General features: G+C 45.7%; 1 protein-coding gene across 1 annotated transcript in view; it reads right to left on the bottom strand.

Annotated features, from left to right (window-relative positions):
- LOC124548628 (delta-1-pyrroline-5-carboxylate synthase) overlaps positions 1-16325 on the bottom strand; it is a 201280-nt gene that overhangs the window by 142456 nt on the left and 42499 nt on the right. The window contains exons 3-4 of the mRNA XM_047125184.1: positions 14090-14233; positions 618-725 (exon numbers count right to left, since the gene is read on the bottom strand). Of these exons, the coding sequence (XP_046981140.1) occupies positions 618-725; positions 14090-14233 (252 nt within the window). The remainder of the gene's footprint in view (positions 1-617; positions 726-14089; positions 14234-16325) is intronic.

The raw sequence follows: 16325 nt of genomic DNA, 5'->3' as shown, positions 1-16325 counted from the left end.
CAAAGTATGATGTCCTGTTGAGAGATTTAGCCTGATGTTGTGCAGCCATCATTACAGAACTATCATACTGTTGCTACTTTGTGATAATTCTCGGTCGCAAACTACAGGGCAATGAAAATGCTCCTGCAGCGTTTTCGACGGGAAGTGTTTGATCACCCGCACTAATCCCGTAATTGGCTCCCTGCGTGTTTCATCTCTACTCACATTAACTACTAGCTACGAAGACAATATTTTCGCACAGAGTATAGATGAGCGTAGAGAATTGTCGGGAAGCACAAACGGCTGCCTTCAGTGGCGAGGGTATTGGAAAGTTGGTACAACGCTACGACAAATGTCTAAGTCTGAGTGGTGACTATGTAGAGCAGTGGCTGGAAACTGTAGCTAACTGTTGCAGATAAAATATTTCTGATTTTCGAAGTAGTTTCCATTTCGCGATAGATCGTAGCTTACTTTCCGAATAGCCCTAGTATTACATACAAAACTGGGCTCTAGTGGTAACACATCTATTTCTGACTCCTACAGGCACGTGTGGTTTTTGGGGAGGATAAAGGAAAGGGGTAACGAGGCTTGGCTGCGAGCCCAGAGTAAGTGAGGTGCCGTGACGTGCCGGTACTCACCTGCGCCAGCTTGACGCCGTACTGCGCGAACATGGCGTCGTACAGCGACATGAGGCCAGACTGGCCCACGGCGGCGGCGGCGCGCGGCTCCAGCAGCTTCCCCGCGTCCTGCAACATGGCCGCCGCTATCGTGAACCCCTGATCTCTCAACTTACGTAGTTCCTGTCCACTAGTCCTTTCAATCAGCACACTAACTCCTTTACTTAAAAAAAAGAGTTATCTGTACAAAATAACATTGTACCCAACAACAGTTCAGGTTTCATCACCTTGAAGTGAAAATGGTGGCAAGGCGCCATATCGGAAGAATCAGCTGATAGGGATGGGGCCACGAGATAGCAGTTGTTAGTATTAAGGGGGGTAGGACATGAAACGGGCGGCCTTGGAGCAGGAGAGGCACCACAGGACACTTTAATTTGCACTGTCTATACTTTTACAAATAAATTCATAAAACTTTGTCAGCATGACCAGGAAGGATTCAGAATTCACACTCATAGCAGTGGAAGTTCAAAAAACATAACAAAACAACTTTTTTTACATGTGAAATTTCATCATTTTTTTCACTTAGTATAGGCTGCATTTGTTGCTGTAGGTACACTTTTCTTCGTAAGTAAGGGAGATTCTTCGATGAAATTTGCACAGCATACAAACCATACTTACAGGTGTATGAAACTCTAGAATTTCCCAAATCTGTTAGAAACTGTGCTAAAAATTTAGATAATTAACTAAAAAATTCGAGTTTTCTCTAAACACGAAGTTTAAAATGTAACAGCCCATTCATTTTTTCATAGATTAAATAAATTATAGAGTTTCACACACCTGTAAGTATGGTTTGTAGGCTGTGCAAAATTCATCGAGGAATCTCTCTTACTTATGAAGAAAAGTGTACCTATGGCAACAAATGCAGCCGACAGTAAGTGAAAAAAATCATGAAATTTCACTTTTAAAAAATATTATTTTTTCATGTTTCTGAACTTCCACTGCTGTGGGTGTGAATCCTGAATCCTTCCTGGCCATGCTGACAAAGTTTTATGAATTTATTTGTAAAAGTGTAGACAGTGGAAATTAAAATGTCCTGTGGTGCCTCTCCTTCTCGAAGTCGGCCCGTTTGACGTCCTACACCCCTTATCACCACTGTATGTGGCCACTGTAAGTATACCTATGAGGTTAGTGCATTGCCTTGGGGGGAAGACAGTCTTTCACCAAGCGGAGTAAGTGGAGTTTTCAACAATTCAAAAGTCTTCCTCTTCGTCATGTATTTCATAAATTTACTACTAAACAAATTAAAAACAATACACTTATCCTCTTCTAAATCCACGTTTCATGCAGTCACAGATATTTGTGTTCATCTGATGGTATATCTAGTTCTCCAGTTGTGGACCGTCACTGATTCTGCTTGCTCTTCTGTAACTGCTGAACTTACGATATTTGGTTTTCCTTTAGGTCTTTCTTCCTTGTGACCTAACTTACTTATTGCTCGACAAAGCGGCCATGGCGAGAAATTACACGGTCAAGTGAAAAAGTCCACAGCTCAAATTAGAGCTGTTTTATTACCTCTAAGGCCAAGTAAGGAAAGCGCAAGCAGAAAGTGCCTTTGCGTTCAGCCACTGCAGTTTGCTGCTAAAGTCAATATGAAGCAAAAGGAAGTGACAGCGCAGACAGAAAAATGACCCGACGTGGAAGCAAAATGTCAAAATCTGGGTGTGCAAGTTGCCACAGGACGGACACAGTGTTCACCGGAAAACTAGTATCTATTCCGGAGGAGGAGCAGAAAAATACACAACATAAGTAGCCCGTTGACCATATAGAGAAGCTTATTATTACGCCGCAAGTCTCGCGATGTTATGAACAATATAATGAAATACCTACATTGGGGAAGATTCTTAGTTTTTGTCACACAGATCTGGACTGAAGACAAGGGAAAAAATTAAGACAAAAAATTGTTTTGTCTGTAACATTTACTTCCAAAGTGTGCCAGAATATATAAGTTATTACAAGCGAACGAGATTACATATCCTCTAAAAAGGAAATCTACATTAAGTGTAAAAAAGAAAAGAACAGAGAATTATCGGAATTAAAGTGTCCAATGGTACATTCAAACGAAACGTGGTCATATAGAGGACGAATTAACTAACGCTTGCGCGGCAAACATTGCTGAAATGGGAAGCACTATTGGTGAGCAGTTTTCACAGAATGCATTGGTAGTCAGGGGCTTGTGTTGTTAGCCAATACAAAGATTGTAATAATACTTATAAATTGTATTTTTGAGCAAACATACACTTTTTAAATGGTACAATACCTATCGCCATTAACAGACTAAAAGTAGGGAAAATTAGAACGTCAGCGGAAATTGTTGCAGGATTGTGGTGCGAGTCATTGATGAGTTATCTATTTTGCAAAGTATCCACTTTGCCACTTGTACAATAACTGTGATGGCACTCGCTAAACAACAACACAAGTGCTTACACTAGTTATGTGAATTCTGACCAGTTCAAAATGACCACATAAACTAGCAGCCGGCCGAAGTGGCCGTGCGGTTAAAGGCGCTGCAGTCTGGAACCGCAAGGCCGCTACGGTCGCAGGTTCGAATCCTGCCTCGGGCATGGATGTTTGTGATGTCCTTAGGTTAGTTAGGTTTAACTAGTTCTAAGTTCTAGGGGACTAATGACCTCAGCAGTTGAGTCCCATAGTGCTCAGAGCCATTTGAACCATTTTTTGAACTAGCATTTCAGCAGAAATGTCTGAGCAGGCGGCAGTAATACGTCTGTGGGTGTCATCGGGTGTAGTTGGTATGTCCTTGTAGACAGCGTCCTTCAACTTTCCCCACAGAAAAAATTCTACAGGCGATAAATATGGTGAAAGGGCCGGCCGAGGTACAATTCCTCTGCCCCAATCCAGCCATTTCGAAAGAATTCGTGCAGACATGGTGTAGTACTTCGTGCACTAAGGGCTGGGCAGCCATCACATTGGTACCACATGTTTCCCCTAGCCTGCAGAAGCACGTCTTCTGTCATTCGTAGAAGATAGTCTGTTAGCAACCTGCAATACTTGTGCGCGGCCGGCCGGTGTGGCCGTGCGGTTCTAGGCGCTTCAGTCTGGAACCGCGTGACCGCTACGGTCGCAGGTTCGAATCCTGCTTCGGGCATGGATGTGTGTGATGTCCTTGGGTTAGTTAGGTTTAAGTAGTTCTAAGTTCTAGGGGACTGATGACCGCAGATGTTAAGTCCCATAGTGCTCATAGCCATTTGAACCATTCGAACTTGCCGGCCGCGGTGGTCCAGTGGTTCTAGGCGCGCAGTCCGGAACCGCGTGACCGCTACGGTCGCAGGTTCGAATCCTGCTTCGGGCATGGATGTGTGTGATGTCCTTGGGTTAGTTAGGTTTAAGTAGTTCTAAGTTCTAGGGGACTGATGACCGCAGATGTTAAGTGCCATAGTGCTCATAGCCATTTGAACCATTCGAACTTGTGCGCGTTCAGTGTTCCGTCTATGAAAAACGGACCTATGAGCTGATGGTTCACAATCCCACACCACACGTTTACACTAGATCGATGCTGACGTTCCACCTGAGGAAGCTAAGGGAATTGTCAACAGGACAATAGTGCATGTCTCGGCAGTTTACCTGGCCGTGGTTTGTAAATCCCATTGCCGGCCTCGGTGGTCTCGCGGTTCTAGGCGCGCAGTCCGGAACCGTGCGACTGCTACGGTCGCAGGTTCGAATCCTGCCTCGGGCATGGATGTGTGTGATGTCCTTAGGTTAGTTAGGTTTAAGTAGTTCTAAGGTCTAGGGGACTGATGACCACAGCAGTTGAGTCCCATAGTGCTCAGAGCCATTTGAACCATTTTTAAATCCCATCGTTTACTGACGACTTACTGCTTGAACTATCACACACCAACTGACAATCAAGTTGCAGTACACTCAAGGAGTACACAAGCAGACTGTAAGCAAACAAAACAACTTCGTGCTTAGCAACTACGCACAAACAAGTGTCAGGGGGGAAACTTTTCAAATTACGATATCTCGTAAACGATTCACGCTAGAATCATGCAACAAACACCACTGACATTCTAATTTATCCTACTTTTATTTTGTTAATGTCAATAGGCGCTGTTCCATTTAAAAGAAGTGTATGTTTGCACGAAAAATACACTTTGTAAGAATTATTACTATCTGTTTATTGGCTAACAATACAAGCCACTGACTACCAGTCTATTCTGTGAAAACCACACATCAATGATATTTTCCTTTTCTTCAATATTTTCGGTGCAAGTTTCAGGTGATTCACCTTGTATAGTACAATGTCAGTATATGTTGGATAAGGGAAAGTATGTGACGCATGTTGTGAAACAAAAATATTGGTGAATCTAAAGCTTTGATATGTTGGGTACTCGTGGTCTGGAGGCGTATTCGCTTCGGCGCTTCGTATACAGTCGTGCGCTGCGGATGCACCTCATGTTCCACTGTCACTCGCGGATTTTCGTTACCCCAAACTCTGCAGCTCTGCTTATTGATGTACTCACTGAGACGGAAGTGCGCCTCATCTGAGACAATTATTCTTTTTGTGAAGATCTCGTTCTCCGCTTATCGAGGCAAGACACATCGAGCAACTCGATGTCTCTTTCCATAATCTACAGGCCTCACCTCTAGTGAGAGTTGAATCTTGTACGCACACATTTTCAGATATTTTGAAAGGATTTCATGCAGTTAACTTGGTGGTAAATTAAATCGTTGGGAACGATTTTCTGGGGCTTACGGTCACGTTGTCTCGCACGACAGCAATGTGTTACTGTGTTCGAAGAGGAAGTGGTCGTCATGTTATCTTAACGTCTGAAACAGAACTCGTGGTCTCAAACTTCCGGATCAACTTCCGAATTGATGATTCGGTTAGTGCAACATTACGTCCGAGTGTCACACGCAATTCATGAACGCTTGCCGTGGGACTTTCATTGTTTTTGTAATAACTTTTTATCACTTGAATGCGCTGCTTACTGGTCATCGGATCCATGACGAAGACAAACATCAAACACGAACACAAAAGCTGCCAGACAACTAATGAGAGGTATCGCAGGTCACAAAAATGAAAGAAAAAAAAACACGTCTGCCAACCGTCATATGACAAAATGGCTCAAAATTCAAATTTGTCCTTACCTCCCGGACGCCAGTTATGTATAAATAATTGGCACTTCAATGCAACCTTAAAAATCGAATTGTGACTCAGAAAATGGGTTTACTGCACGGCAATGTCGACGTGAGTGGGGGCTACGTCAACAGGAGCACCACGGAATGCGACTACGGCGTGTTGCGGCACCACTGACGCGGCAGCAGAAGGGCGCGCCGACCTCATCAGCATCTACACGAGCGGCAAGCACCGCATCGTCTTTTCAAACGAGTCCCGGTTCCGTGCTCGTAATCACGATGGACGCCACCGTGTGTGGAGAGTTCGAGGAGAACGAGCGTTGCCAGATTGCATTCGTCATCGCCGTACGGGCCCAGTACCTGGCGTGATGGCGTGCAGTGCCGTTGGGTCACGACACAATCACTTCTGGTTCGCACAGCTGGTAATTGGACAGCAGACGTTACATTTAAGACGTATTAAGGCCAGTGTCTGTGCTCTATATTCGGTATATTCGTGACGTTATCTTTGAACAGGTGATCCAAGACCAGATGTTATGTGTACTGCCCTGAACCTCTTCGATATAGAGGGTGTTTGGATGTTGCTCCAGTCAGCGCGTTCTTGAGCACATTCTCACCCACGGAAAGCATGTGGTCGTCCAGAGAGAATGGCACGACGCCACTCGCCACTGATGAACTCTGGCAGATAGTTGCAGCCGCACGGAATTTCTGCATCTACGTCTACATAGATACTCTGCAAGCCACCGTATGGTGCATGGCGAAGGATGTCTTGTACCGCTACTAGTCATTTCCTTTCCTGTTCCACTCGCAAATGCAGCGCGGCAAAAACCAGGTTCTATATGCCTCAGTACGAGCCATAATTTGTCTTCTCTGCATGCTCCTTAGAAGAAATGTACGTTGATGGTAACGGAATAGTTCCAGGTGCAAATGCCGGTCCTCTAAATTTTGTCAATAGTGAATTGTAATATCTTCGTGTCGGTCGAACCTACCGTTCACGAATTTAGTAGCACGTCTCTTAATAGCTTCAATGTCTGACTCTGATCCGCCCTGATCCCAAACACTCGAGTAGTGCTCAAGAATGGGTCACGCTAGTATTCTATACGCCATCTACGTCACATATGAGCTATTTCAACATTGCACAATTATTTTTGCTACTCATCTGCAGTAACTGACATTTTTCTACATTTGGAGTAAGCTGTTGTTCATCGCACCAACCAGAAGCTTTGTCTACGTTATCTTGTATCCTCCTACAGCCACAGAACGACGACACCTTCCGATACACCACAATCTCATTGGCAAACGGCCGCAGATTGATGCTCATTCTACCGGCTAGATCATTTAAACATGGTAGCCAGAAACAGTATTGAAAGCTTTGTAAAGGTGTTGCACGGCACGTTTTGCTGAGAAATAGTTGATAAGAAACAAAATTCGGTAGAATGCATCGTTTCGGAGTTAATTAGCGCTGAAGTTAGCATGCTCAAAGTGGCTTGACAGATAGAATTAATGTCAGTTGTTCTCATAGCGTAGATGATAGCACACGGAGACTGCTGATCTTTTAGCATCCTTACTACCATCCTAAGTCCAATTTTTGTACCTCTCTCTTGTTGGGCTTCAGGAAACCAAACGAAGAACACGTCTAGGCACACTGTCTCAGGAGGGACGCTTGAATGTGTTCTCCGAACGATCTGACTGGCTAACTTCAATGTTAGTTAACTCGGAAACGACGAAACGTATCAATTTTTTTCTCAATAATTATTTCTCAATACGGTACAATCTGCAATACCCTTGTAAGCTTTTCAGAATGTTTCTGATCACCCTGTATACGTAGAGGACAAGAACGGTCCTATCACACATCACATGTGGGCGCTTCTGACGATACTCATGTTTCTATTGTGTTTGGTAACCTACCAGTTCGGCTCGATACACAACCGGATAACCTTGTGGTTGCTGCCAGCTCTCAATACTAAATTTCACATCCCGCTAACCTCCAAATCATAAATTTAGTAACGTATTCCTCCTACTGTACTATAAATGAAATTTAGTTATTTTTAATCCATAATTGCGATACTGTGTTAGAAGCCAGTGGTGTATTATCTGTCAAACACTTCGTGGTGGCTGTGCACCGTGTTCCAAGCAAAATAATTCGTCTAAATGCTCGTCACACCGACAGTCTTTTCACGTTTCGCTGTAGCTAAGATCGGAGGTTAATGTTGCGATGTCCTACAAAAATTCACTAAGGGCATGTTCCACTATACGGGACAGTCAGCCAAATTCAAATAAGCTTCATGGTTTTTTTTTTTTTTTTTTTTTTTTTTTTTTTTTTTTTTTTTTTTTTTTTTTTTGGAGATGATGGAATGATCAGATTTGTGTTTAACATTGGGAATACAATGCTATGAATAAATTCATAATTTCTAGTTCTACTCTTTATTGAATATCGTTGAATATAATCTTCAATAATTTGAAAACTTTCAGATTTCATAGATCAGTCGCTGAGAAAAAGATGTTTTATGCCAAGACGAAAGTCGAAATCAACTGCCTGGAGACCTGCTGGGCCGCTAAAGCTCTCTCCCGACTCTCTTACCGCATCGGCTGTGACTGATGGCGTTCGTCACAGATGAGCGTTACCGGCTCCGCCCTCTCTGGCTGCCAGAAAAAAACGCGGGGGCGGCTCTGGAGCCGTGATGCGAGCGCGCGCAGACACGGCGGCGACGTACACGCCAAAGCACTCCTGTCCGGGGCGCGTCGCCGCGGCGCAATGGATTTCCCGCGTAGCGCAGGTGGGGTCGGGCGACAACTTGGCTCTCGGGCAATGGCCGACATAAAACTTCTTCGCCTGCTCTCTGCTCTAACTGGAGGCCATAAGCCGTCATCCCAATACGAATGGGCCAAGTGGAACCTTAATGAATCAAGGGGGCACCGAACGGGAAGTCGAGAAAGTGGCTGTCGCGCCCTCAATCTCTCACACTTTTCCAACGCACCGAGGATTTGCTGAAGCAAGAAACAGCTAAGCACAGCTACTTCACGCTAACAGGATCATCAGTTAAAATGTATTCGTCCTCTTACCCACTTACGTAAAATGAGAAATCCATATTATTACTGAACCCTGGAACTGTTTGGAACATATACAACTATCGCGAACATTCGCGCTCTTTGCTAACGAGGGAAAATAGTCATGACGCTTTAATCGTCCCCTCGAAAAACTAAGGTTACACAATTATTACATTGTTTGTTTGCAGACACATGCCTGCCGTCCTGGCACACATCAAAATCCGCGTAGCACGCAACCATAGCATATCGCTATACGAAAGAAAACTCAACGGTGCATCCCGTTGACAAAGTAGAGTTTGGTGCAGTAGTTAGTTTTCAGCAGCACCCGAATTCTTTCAGCTATGTCAGACCAATATATAGACAGCTGAAGAAGACATCTGGATTCTTCTGGCAACGCTGCAACATTCAGGTAGCTGCCGGTGAAACGTCCCCTTTGGAAAATTATGCATTACTCTGCTTGTAAAACTCTTGCGTTATTTGTTTTTCAAACAGCTTAGCAAATCTGAACGTACTCAGACATTTCTCTCTTTACTTATTCTGATCATCATTTAACTGACACACAATATTTTTAGCGCAACGCAATAATCCCCACAAAAGAATGGCCCTGACTAGCAATAACCTATACCTTTCATGAATCACTTACCTCACAAAAATCTTCGTTACTCGAACTACTGCAATACAACGAGCGCCAATACTGCCGGCTAAATAAAAGATTCTAACTACTGAAGCCACTAACTACTGAGAGGCATAGTTAGTATTCCAACAATGAGTCCAACCAGCCGCAGACTGCCCGTAGCGCATTCATCGATTTTCATACGGAGCAGTACGTAACGTTACCAACATAAAAACCTATATAGCCTACTTACACCGAAAACGAATTTCTGCACGATACTCCCATTTTAATAATGGGCTGCGGTAAATTTGTTGCCCTCTAGCGGCATAATGGGTCACTGTAATGCGGAGATATCGGTGTGTGCCAGGGCTTTGTTTTTTCTAGGTGATAATTAGAACTTTGTGACTACTTCTTCTACACTCCTGGAAATGGAAAAAAGAACACATTGACACCGGTGTGTCAGACCCACCATACTTGCTCCGGACACTGCGAGAGGGCTGTACAAGCAATGATCACACGCACGGCACAGCGGACACACCAGGAACCGCGGTGTTGGCCGTCGAATGGCGCTAGCTGCGCAGCATTTGTGCACCGCCGCCGTCAGTGTCAGCCAGTTTGCCGTGGCATACGGAGCTCCATCGCAGTCTTTAACACTGGTAGCATGCCGCGACAGCGTCGACGTGAACCGTATGTGCAGTTGACGGACTTTGAGCGAGGGCGTATAGTGGGCATGCGGGAGGCCAGGTGGACGTACCGCCGAATTGCTCAACACGTGGGGCGTGAGGTCTCCACAGTACATCGATGTTGTCGCCAGTGGTCGGCGGAAGGTGCACGTGCCCGTCGACCTGGGATCGGACCGCAGCGACGCACGGATGCACGCCAAGACCGTAGGATCCTACGCAGTGCCGTAGGGGACCGCACCGCCACTTCCCAGCAAATTAGGAACACTGTTGCTCCTGGGGTATCGGCGAGGACCATTCGCAACCGTCTCCATGAAGCTGGGCTACGGTCCCGCACACCGTTAGGCCGTCTTCCGCTCACGCCCCAACATCGTGCAGCCCGCCTCCAGTGGTGTCGCGACAGGCGTGAATGGAGGGACGAATGGAGACGTGTCATCTTCAGCGATGAGAGTCGCTTCTGCCTTGGTGCCAGTGATGGTCGTATGCGTGTTTGGCGCCGTGCAGGTGAGCGCCACAATCAGGACTGCATACGACCGAGGCACACAGGGCCAACACCCGGCATCATGGTGTGAGGAGCGATCTCCTACACTGGCCGTACACCACTGGTGATCGTCGAGGGGACACTGAATAGTGCACGGTACATCCAAACCGTCATCGAACCCATCGTTCTACCATTCCTAGACCGGCAAGGGAACTTGCTGTTCCAACAGGACAATGCACGTCCGCATGTATCCCGTGCCGCCCAACGTGCTCTAGAAGGTGTAAGGCAACTACCCTGGCCAGCAAGATCTCCGGATCTGTCCCCCATTGAGCATGTTTGCGACTGGATGAAGCGTCGTCTCACGCGGTCTGCACGTCCAGCACGAACGCTGGTCCAACTGAGGCGCCAGGTGGAAATGGCATGGCAAGCCGTTCCACAGGACTACATCCAGCATCTCTACGATCGTCTCCATGGGAGAATAGCAGCCTGCATTGCTGCGAAAGGTGGATATACACTGTACTAGTGCCGACATTGTGCATGCTCTGTTGCCTGTGTCTATGTGCCTGTGGTTCTGTCAGTGTGATCATGTGATGTATCTGACCCCAGGAATGTGTCAATAAAGTTTCCCCTTCCTGGGACAATGAATTCACGGTGTTCTTATTTCAATTTCCAGGAGTGTATATGCTAAAGGAGTCAATAGAGTCAAAAGTGAGAATATTGGATATGTACGTTTCGATGTTTCAATGCAACATGAATAGACGAATACTTTATGAATTTGTTAATCAGACTAGTAACTAAACTGATGGTATGACAGAATAAGCTTTCATAGGTCTCTTTTGGTAATTTTGGCGGAATTACTGCGTAGCGGCGTGTTATGAATCATTTCGCAGGTGTCGAAGCGCAAATTACCCACCGTGGAAGTGGAAAGTATGACTAGTGACTGAAATTAGTTTTACGTCGTCTTCGACTGAAGGTACTGTGGCTGTCGTCGATCCTGCCTTTTCAGTAACTCAAGGCCGAAAAATGGATCATCAAGTTTCCAGCGCTCGTGTTTTAGAAGCGAGACTGATGACGATGGCGAAGGAGAGGACGATGACAGAAGAGAGCTCTCCTCCGCTCTGTGGGTAATTTTCAGCAGCACACAAAGGACAGAAATGGCCATCACAGCACAGACGCCACTGGCTTGAGGCGCACTACGCCGTACACAACAAGCGCGCTATTGGCCACAATTCAGCATCGACAGTGTTGAGAAAACGCTGGTTCTCTCAGCGCATCTCTGATGAGTATCATACGAAATTGAAGAAAACACTGAAGGAATGATTTAGGGAAATGCTGGTTCACTAAAGAGAGGATACTGGATTTTCGATGTGGTATTACCTAAGTGGGAGGAAGGTATAGATGAACGCTGAAGTGCTGGGATTTCCAAGAAACCGTTCCACCACTGATCTGAGTTCACGAACCGAAATCGGGACATCTGGTCGGATTTATGAACTCTGATCTTCCTAGGTACGGCCTGAGTGTCTTAAACACTGCCCGCACTTACTCGTTCGTGCGCCAGGTCAACGCTGCCGTTCAACGTTAGTATGCAGTCAGTTGCACTGTGACATAGGAGTGCGTCAGTTTTGGTTCACGCGGTATATTTCCATGTGTATTTAGAATTTCGCTGCGATTCACTATTGATATCTCCCATCTTTCCGTGCGTAATAGTATTTGAGCATTAATTTTTTTAATAGGCAATTTTTATCCTGAGATTTTATCATGAAAAATCCTGCAGTTTACTAATATCATCCCACATTTTCTCTTTTCGATATTCCAGGGCGAAAGCTATACTCGAAGAATAATGAGCTTAATATCTTTCCGGTTTCACCAGCCAGTTCATCATTGTCCTAAGAAGGAGACGTAACGAGAAGGAAGCTGATCTCGCAAGTGGCCGACAGACGGTCGCATGGAGCATGTTGGCTGCCCCACCCGCGAGTAGAGATTGGTGAAGCTGTGATTTCATTGACGCTCTTTATGCCGCATCCTGAGCTATTTTCGTGTCGATTCTGAGCGGCGGAATGTTTCAAATGTTTTCTTCGGCCGCCCGTAAGAAACGTTTGAGCGGTTGTGATCTCAATCGCAGATGCGTCAAGAGAAGGGAGTGGGTGAGAGGGGGCGTGACGACCTTGCCATCGTGTGACACGTGCACGGTGGCGTTGGGGAGAATTATGGTGAAATTTTGTGCCAATGTGACGTCATTAACTCACCTTGCAACTCACAAGAACTTCTGAGCTCTGGCACTTCATTTCGATTTGCCGAGTCCTTGTTGTTTGAAGCGTCACCGAGTCCGAGTGTGACTTCGCATGACGCTACGCCTCCACACCACGCAGGGGAAGACGTGAAATGTATTCGTAGTTGCAGATATGAACGATTTTCAGCTGTATAAACGAATGACGGCAGTGAAAATTTCTGCGTGACTGGGACTCGAACACACATTTTCCACTTCACGCGAGCAGTAGCTTTAACCACTTCGGCTATCCGAGCACGACTCACGGCCAGACCCAAACTTCCATATGTCGTCATCCATGTGTCACACCTGTATTCGAACAGCTTATTAACGTTAGTCCTGTTCATGGCACAAATTTTATTTGAATGATGTTTCTTCTTAAAACCATGACTTTCCACAGCTGCAGATGACCACAGTATAAAATATTTTGATTTTAGAATGAGACTTTCAATCTGCATCGGAGTGTGCGCTGATATGAAACTTCCTGGCAGATGAAAACTGTGTGCCGGACCGAGACTCGAAATCGGGACCTTTGCCTTTCACGGGCAAGTGCTCTACCAACTGAGCTACCCAAGCACGACTCCCGTCCCGTCCTCACAGCTTTACTTCTGCCAGTATCTCGTCTCCTACCATCCAAACTTTATAGAAGGTCTCCCGCGAACCTTGCAGAACTAGCACTCCTGAAAGAAAGGATATTGCGGAGACATGGCTTAGTCACAGCCTGGGGGATGTTTCCAGAATGATATTTTCACTCTGCAGAGGAGTGAGCGCTGATATGAAACTTCCTGGCAGAGCACTTGCCCGCGAAAGGCAAAGGTCCCGAGTTCGAGTCTCGGTCCGGCACACAGTTTTAATCTTCCAGGAAGTTTTATTTTGATTTTATTTGCAAGTCGCAGGCCCAGTGTTGACCGATAAATACGAAATTACAGTGTTTCGAGGAAGTAAGATGCAGTATTCCTTCGGAGATGCATGTATCCCGAAGGAACATTGTGCCTTATTTCTTCACAACACAGGTACTGTAACTTCGTATTCCAGAGGAAGGTTGTAGGCACCTTTGAACCAAACTTCAAACGTCTGCACTGAAATTTGAGACATTTAAGGGGTTTTAAAAAGGTGTTCCTTCATTTGTGCTGAAAAGTGTTTTTTGTCGATGCCGACGTACATAAAGAGCAATGAGCATTGTAATAAAGTAGCAGAAATCACAGCCCTACGCAAAGATGTAAGCGTTGGTGCTCGCGCACGGCGGGTACTCACCTCTCGCGTGTGGTCCTTGGGCGACAGCGTCTCCCGCATGCTGAGCGACATGAGCAGCTCCTGCGTCAGCTTCTGCTTGCCGAACGCGACGGCGCCGCTGGTCACCATGATGCACTCGCGCCCCTCTATCTGGCACTCGGCCACCTGCAGCACACGCGTGAACACCGCTACACTCAGCTGCGCTACCAGGCTCTACGCGAACTCTTCACGCCAGCCTCTCGCTCACCATTAACTTATAAATGTGTCATAGTGTCTCTGCGATTCGAATTACATACACAATAGGAGAAAGGGAAGCAGTGTTCCTCACTTAGTCAGAGATTCACGACAAAACTAAAATGAGAGGAAAAATCGTGACACCAAAAGGTAAGTAATGTATACTAACAAATTTTATGGATTACATTTGTCTAGGTAACATATTTAAGTGATTAACATTGCTTAATGTAAGCGTGAGATAACCAATTGCCAATGTGAAATGCTGGTACCGGTATAACCGTCAGAATGTTCAATGCAAGCATGCAAACGTGCATGCATTGTGTTGTACAGGTATGGAGTTTCATAACTGTTGCACTTGGTCAGCCAACACATGGACGGGTAATACTGGTTGTGGATAACGCTGGAGTTGGCATCCGATGGTGTTCCATATATGTGCAATTAGAGACATATCTAGTGAGCAGCACACTCTCTAGAGCGTGTTGGGATACAACAGCGGGCGAGGGTTACCCTGCTGGAAAACATCCCCTGGAATGCCGTTGGTGAATGACAGCACAACCCGTCAAATCACCGGATTGACGAAAAAGTTGAAGTCAGGGAGCGTGGGATATCCACGAGAGTGCTCATGCTGTCATAGAAAATCTTATCCGAGACCATAACTCCAGCTGTAAGTCCACTTTGTCTAGCACACAGACAAGTTGGTTCTAGGCCCTCAATTGGCATCCTTGTAAGCAACACACGGCCTTCGCTGGCACCGCGTCAGAACCAGCTTTCATCAGAAAACACCCTGTCCTATGTGCTCTCGCTTGATAGCAATGAAGACGCAAATGGCTGTAGATTGGGATCTATAGAGTGTACGCTACAGGACGTCTGGATCGGAACCTGTTTGTAACAGCTCGTTGTGTCACTGTGGTGCCAACTGCTGCTCATCTTACTGCTGCCGATGCAGTACGATGCGCCAAAGCCATACGCCGAACATGACGGGTCTTATCCCTCGTTAGTGAAACGTGACCGCTTGGTACCTAGCATTCTTGCGACCTTACATTTTCGTGAACACCACTGCTAGCAACCATGTACAGTGGCTACATTCCTGCCAAGTCTTTCTGCAGTATCGCTGAAGGAACATCCACCTCTTCGTAGCCCTGTTACACGACCTCGTTCAAATTCTGCGAACTGTTAATAATGGTGTCTTTTTTGCCCTAAAGGCATTATTGACTAACATCAACTCATCACACCAAATTTCAAAGGTAACTAACGCTCACGACCATTAGAGAGTATATTTAAAGCAAACCTGATTTGCATCTTGATATTGGCGAAACAAAAGCCACTCTTACGCTACTGACGCGAAATTTGAATAGACGTCATCTTTAAGATGTAGAAACACGCTTACCAACTTTTGTTTTGCGGCACAACTGCATCTTGGTGTTGCGTTTTTTTGCCGTTAGTGTATTACGTCTGAACTGCACATGTGTTGCAGATGAAATACCATAACCAAGAAAAATGTAATTACTTAGATTCCAAAGGAGATGGGTGCTGATGGGTATGAATACAACTTAACATCGATTTAATAAGTTAGGGCTCCAAATACCGGCATGAATTACATACAGAAGCCTGGAAAAACTGCTAGAAATAGACCTCGGGGAATATCAGTTCCGAGGAAATGTAGCAGTACGCGACGCAATACTGATGGTTCAAAGGGCTCTGAGCACTATGGGACTTAACATCTGTGGTCATCAGTCCCCTAGAACTTAGAATTACTTAAACCTAACTAACGTAATGAAATCACACACATCCATGCCCGAGGCAGGATTCGAACCTGCGACCGTAGCAGCCGCGCGGTTCCGGACTGAGCGCCTTAACCGCTAGACCACCGCGGCCGGCGCAATACTGATGCTGCGATTTGTATTTGTTAGGAATTTTGGAGTTAGAAGGAGTAAAATACATTGAGCGAAAGTTTATTCACAACTTGCAGAGATATCAGACTGCAGTTGTAAAATTCTAAGAAGGTAAAAGTGAAGAAGTAATT

The sequence above is a fragment of the Schistocerca americana genome, chromosome 1, assembly GCF_021461395.2.
Source record: "Schistocerca americana isolate TAMUIC-IGC-003095 chromosome 1, iqSchAmer2.1, whole genome shotgun sequence".
NCBI classification, from domain to species: Eukaryota; Metazoa; Arthropoda; class Insecta; order Orthoptera; family Acrididae; genus Schistocerca; species Schistocerca americana.
This window is presented reverse-complemented; position numbering and strand designations above follow the sequence as displayed.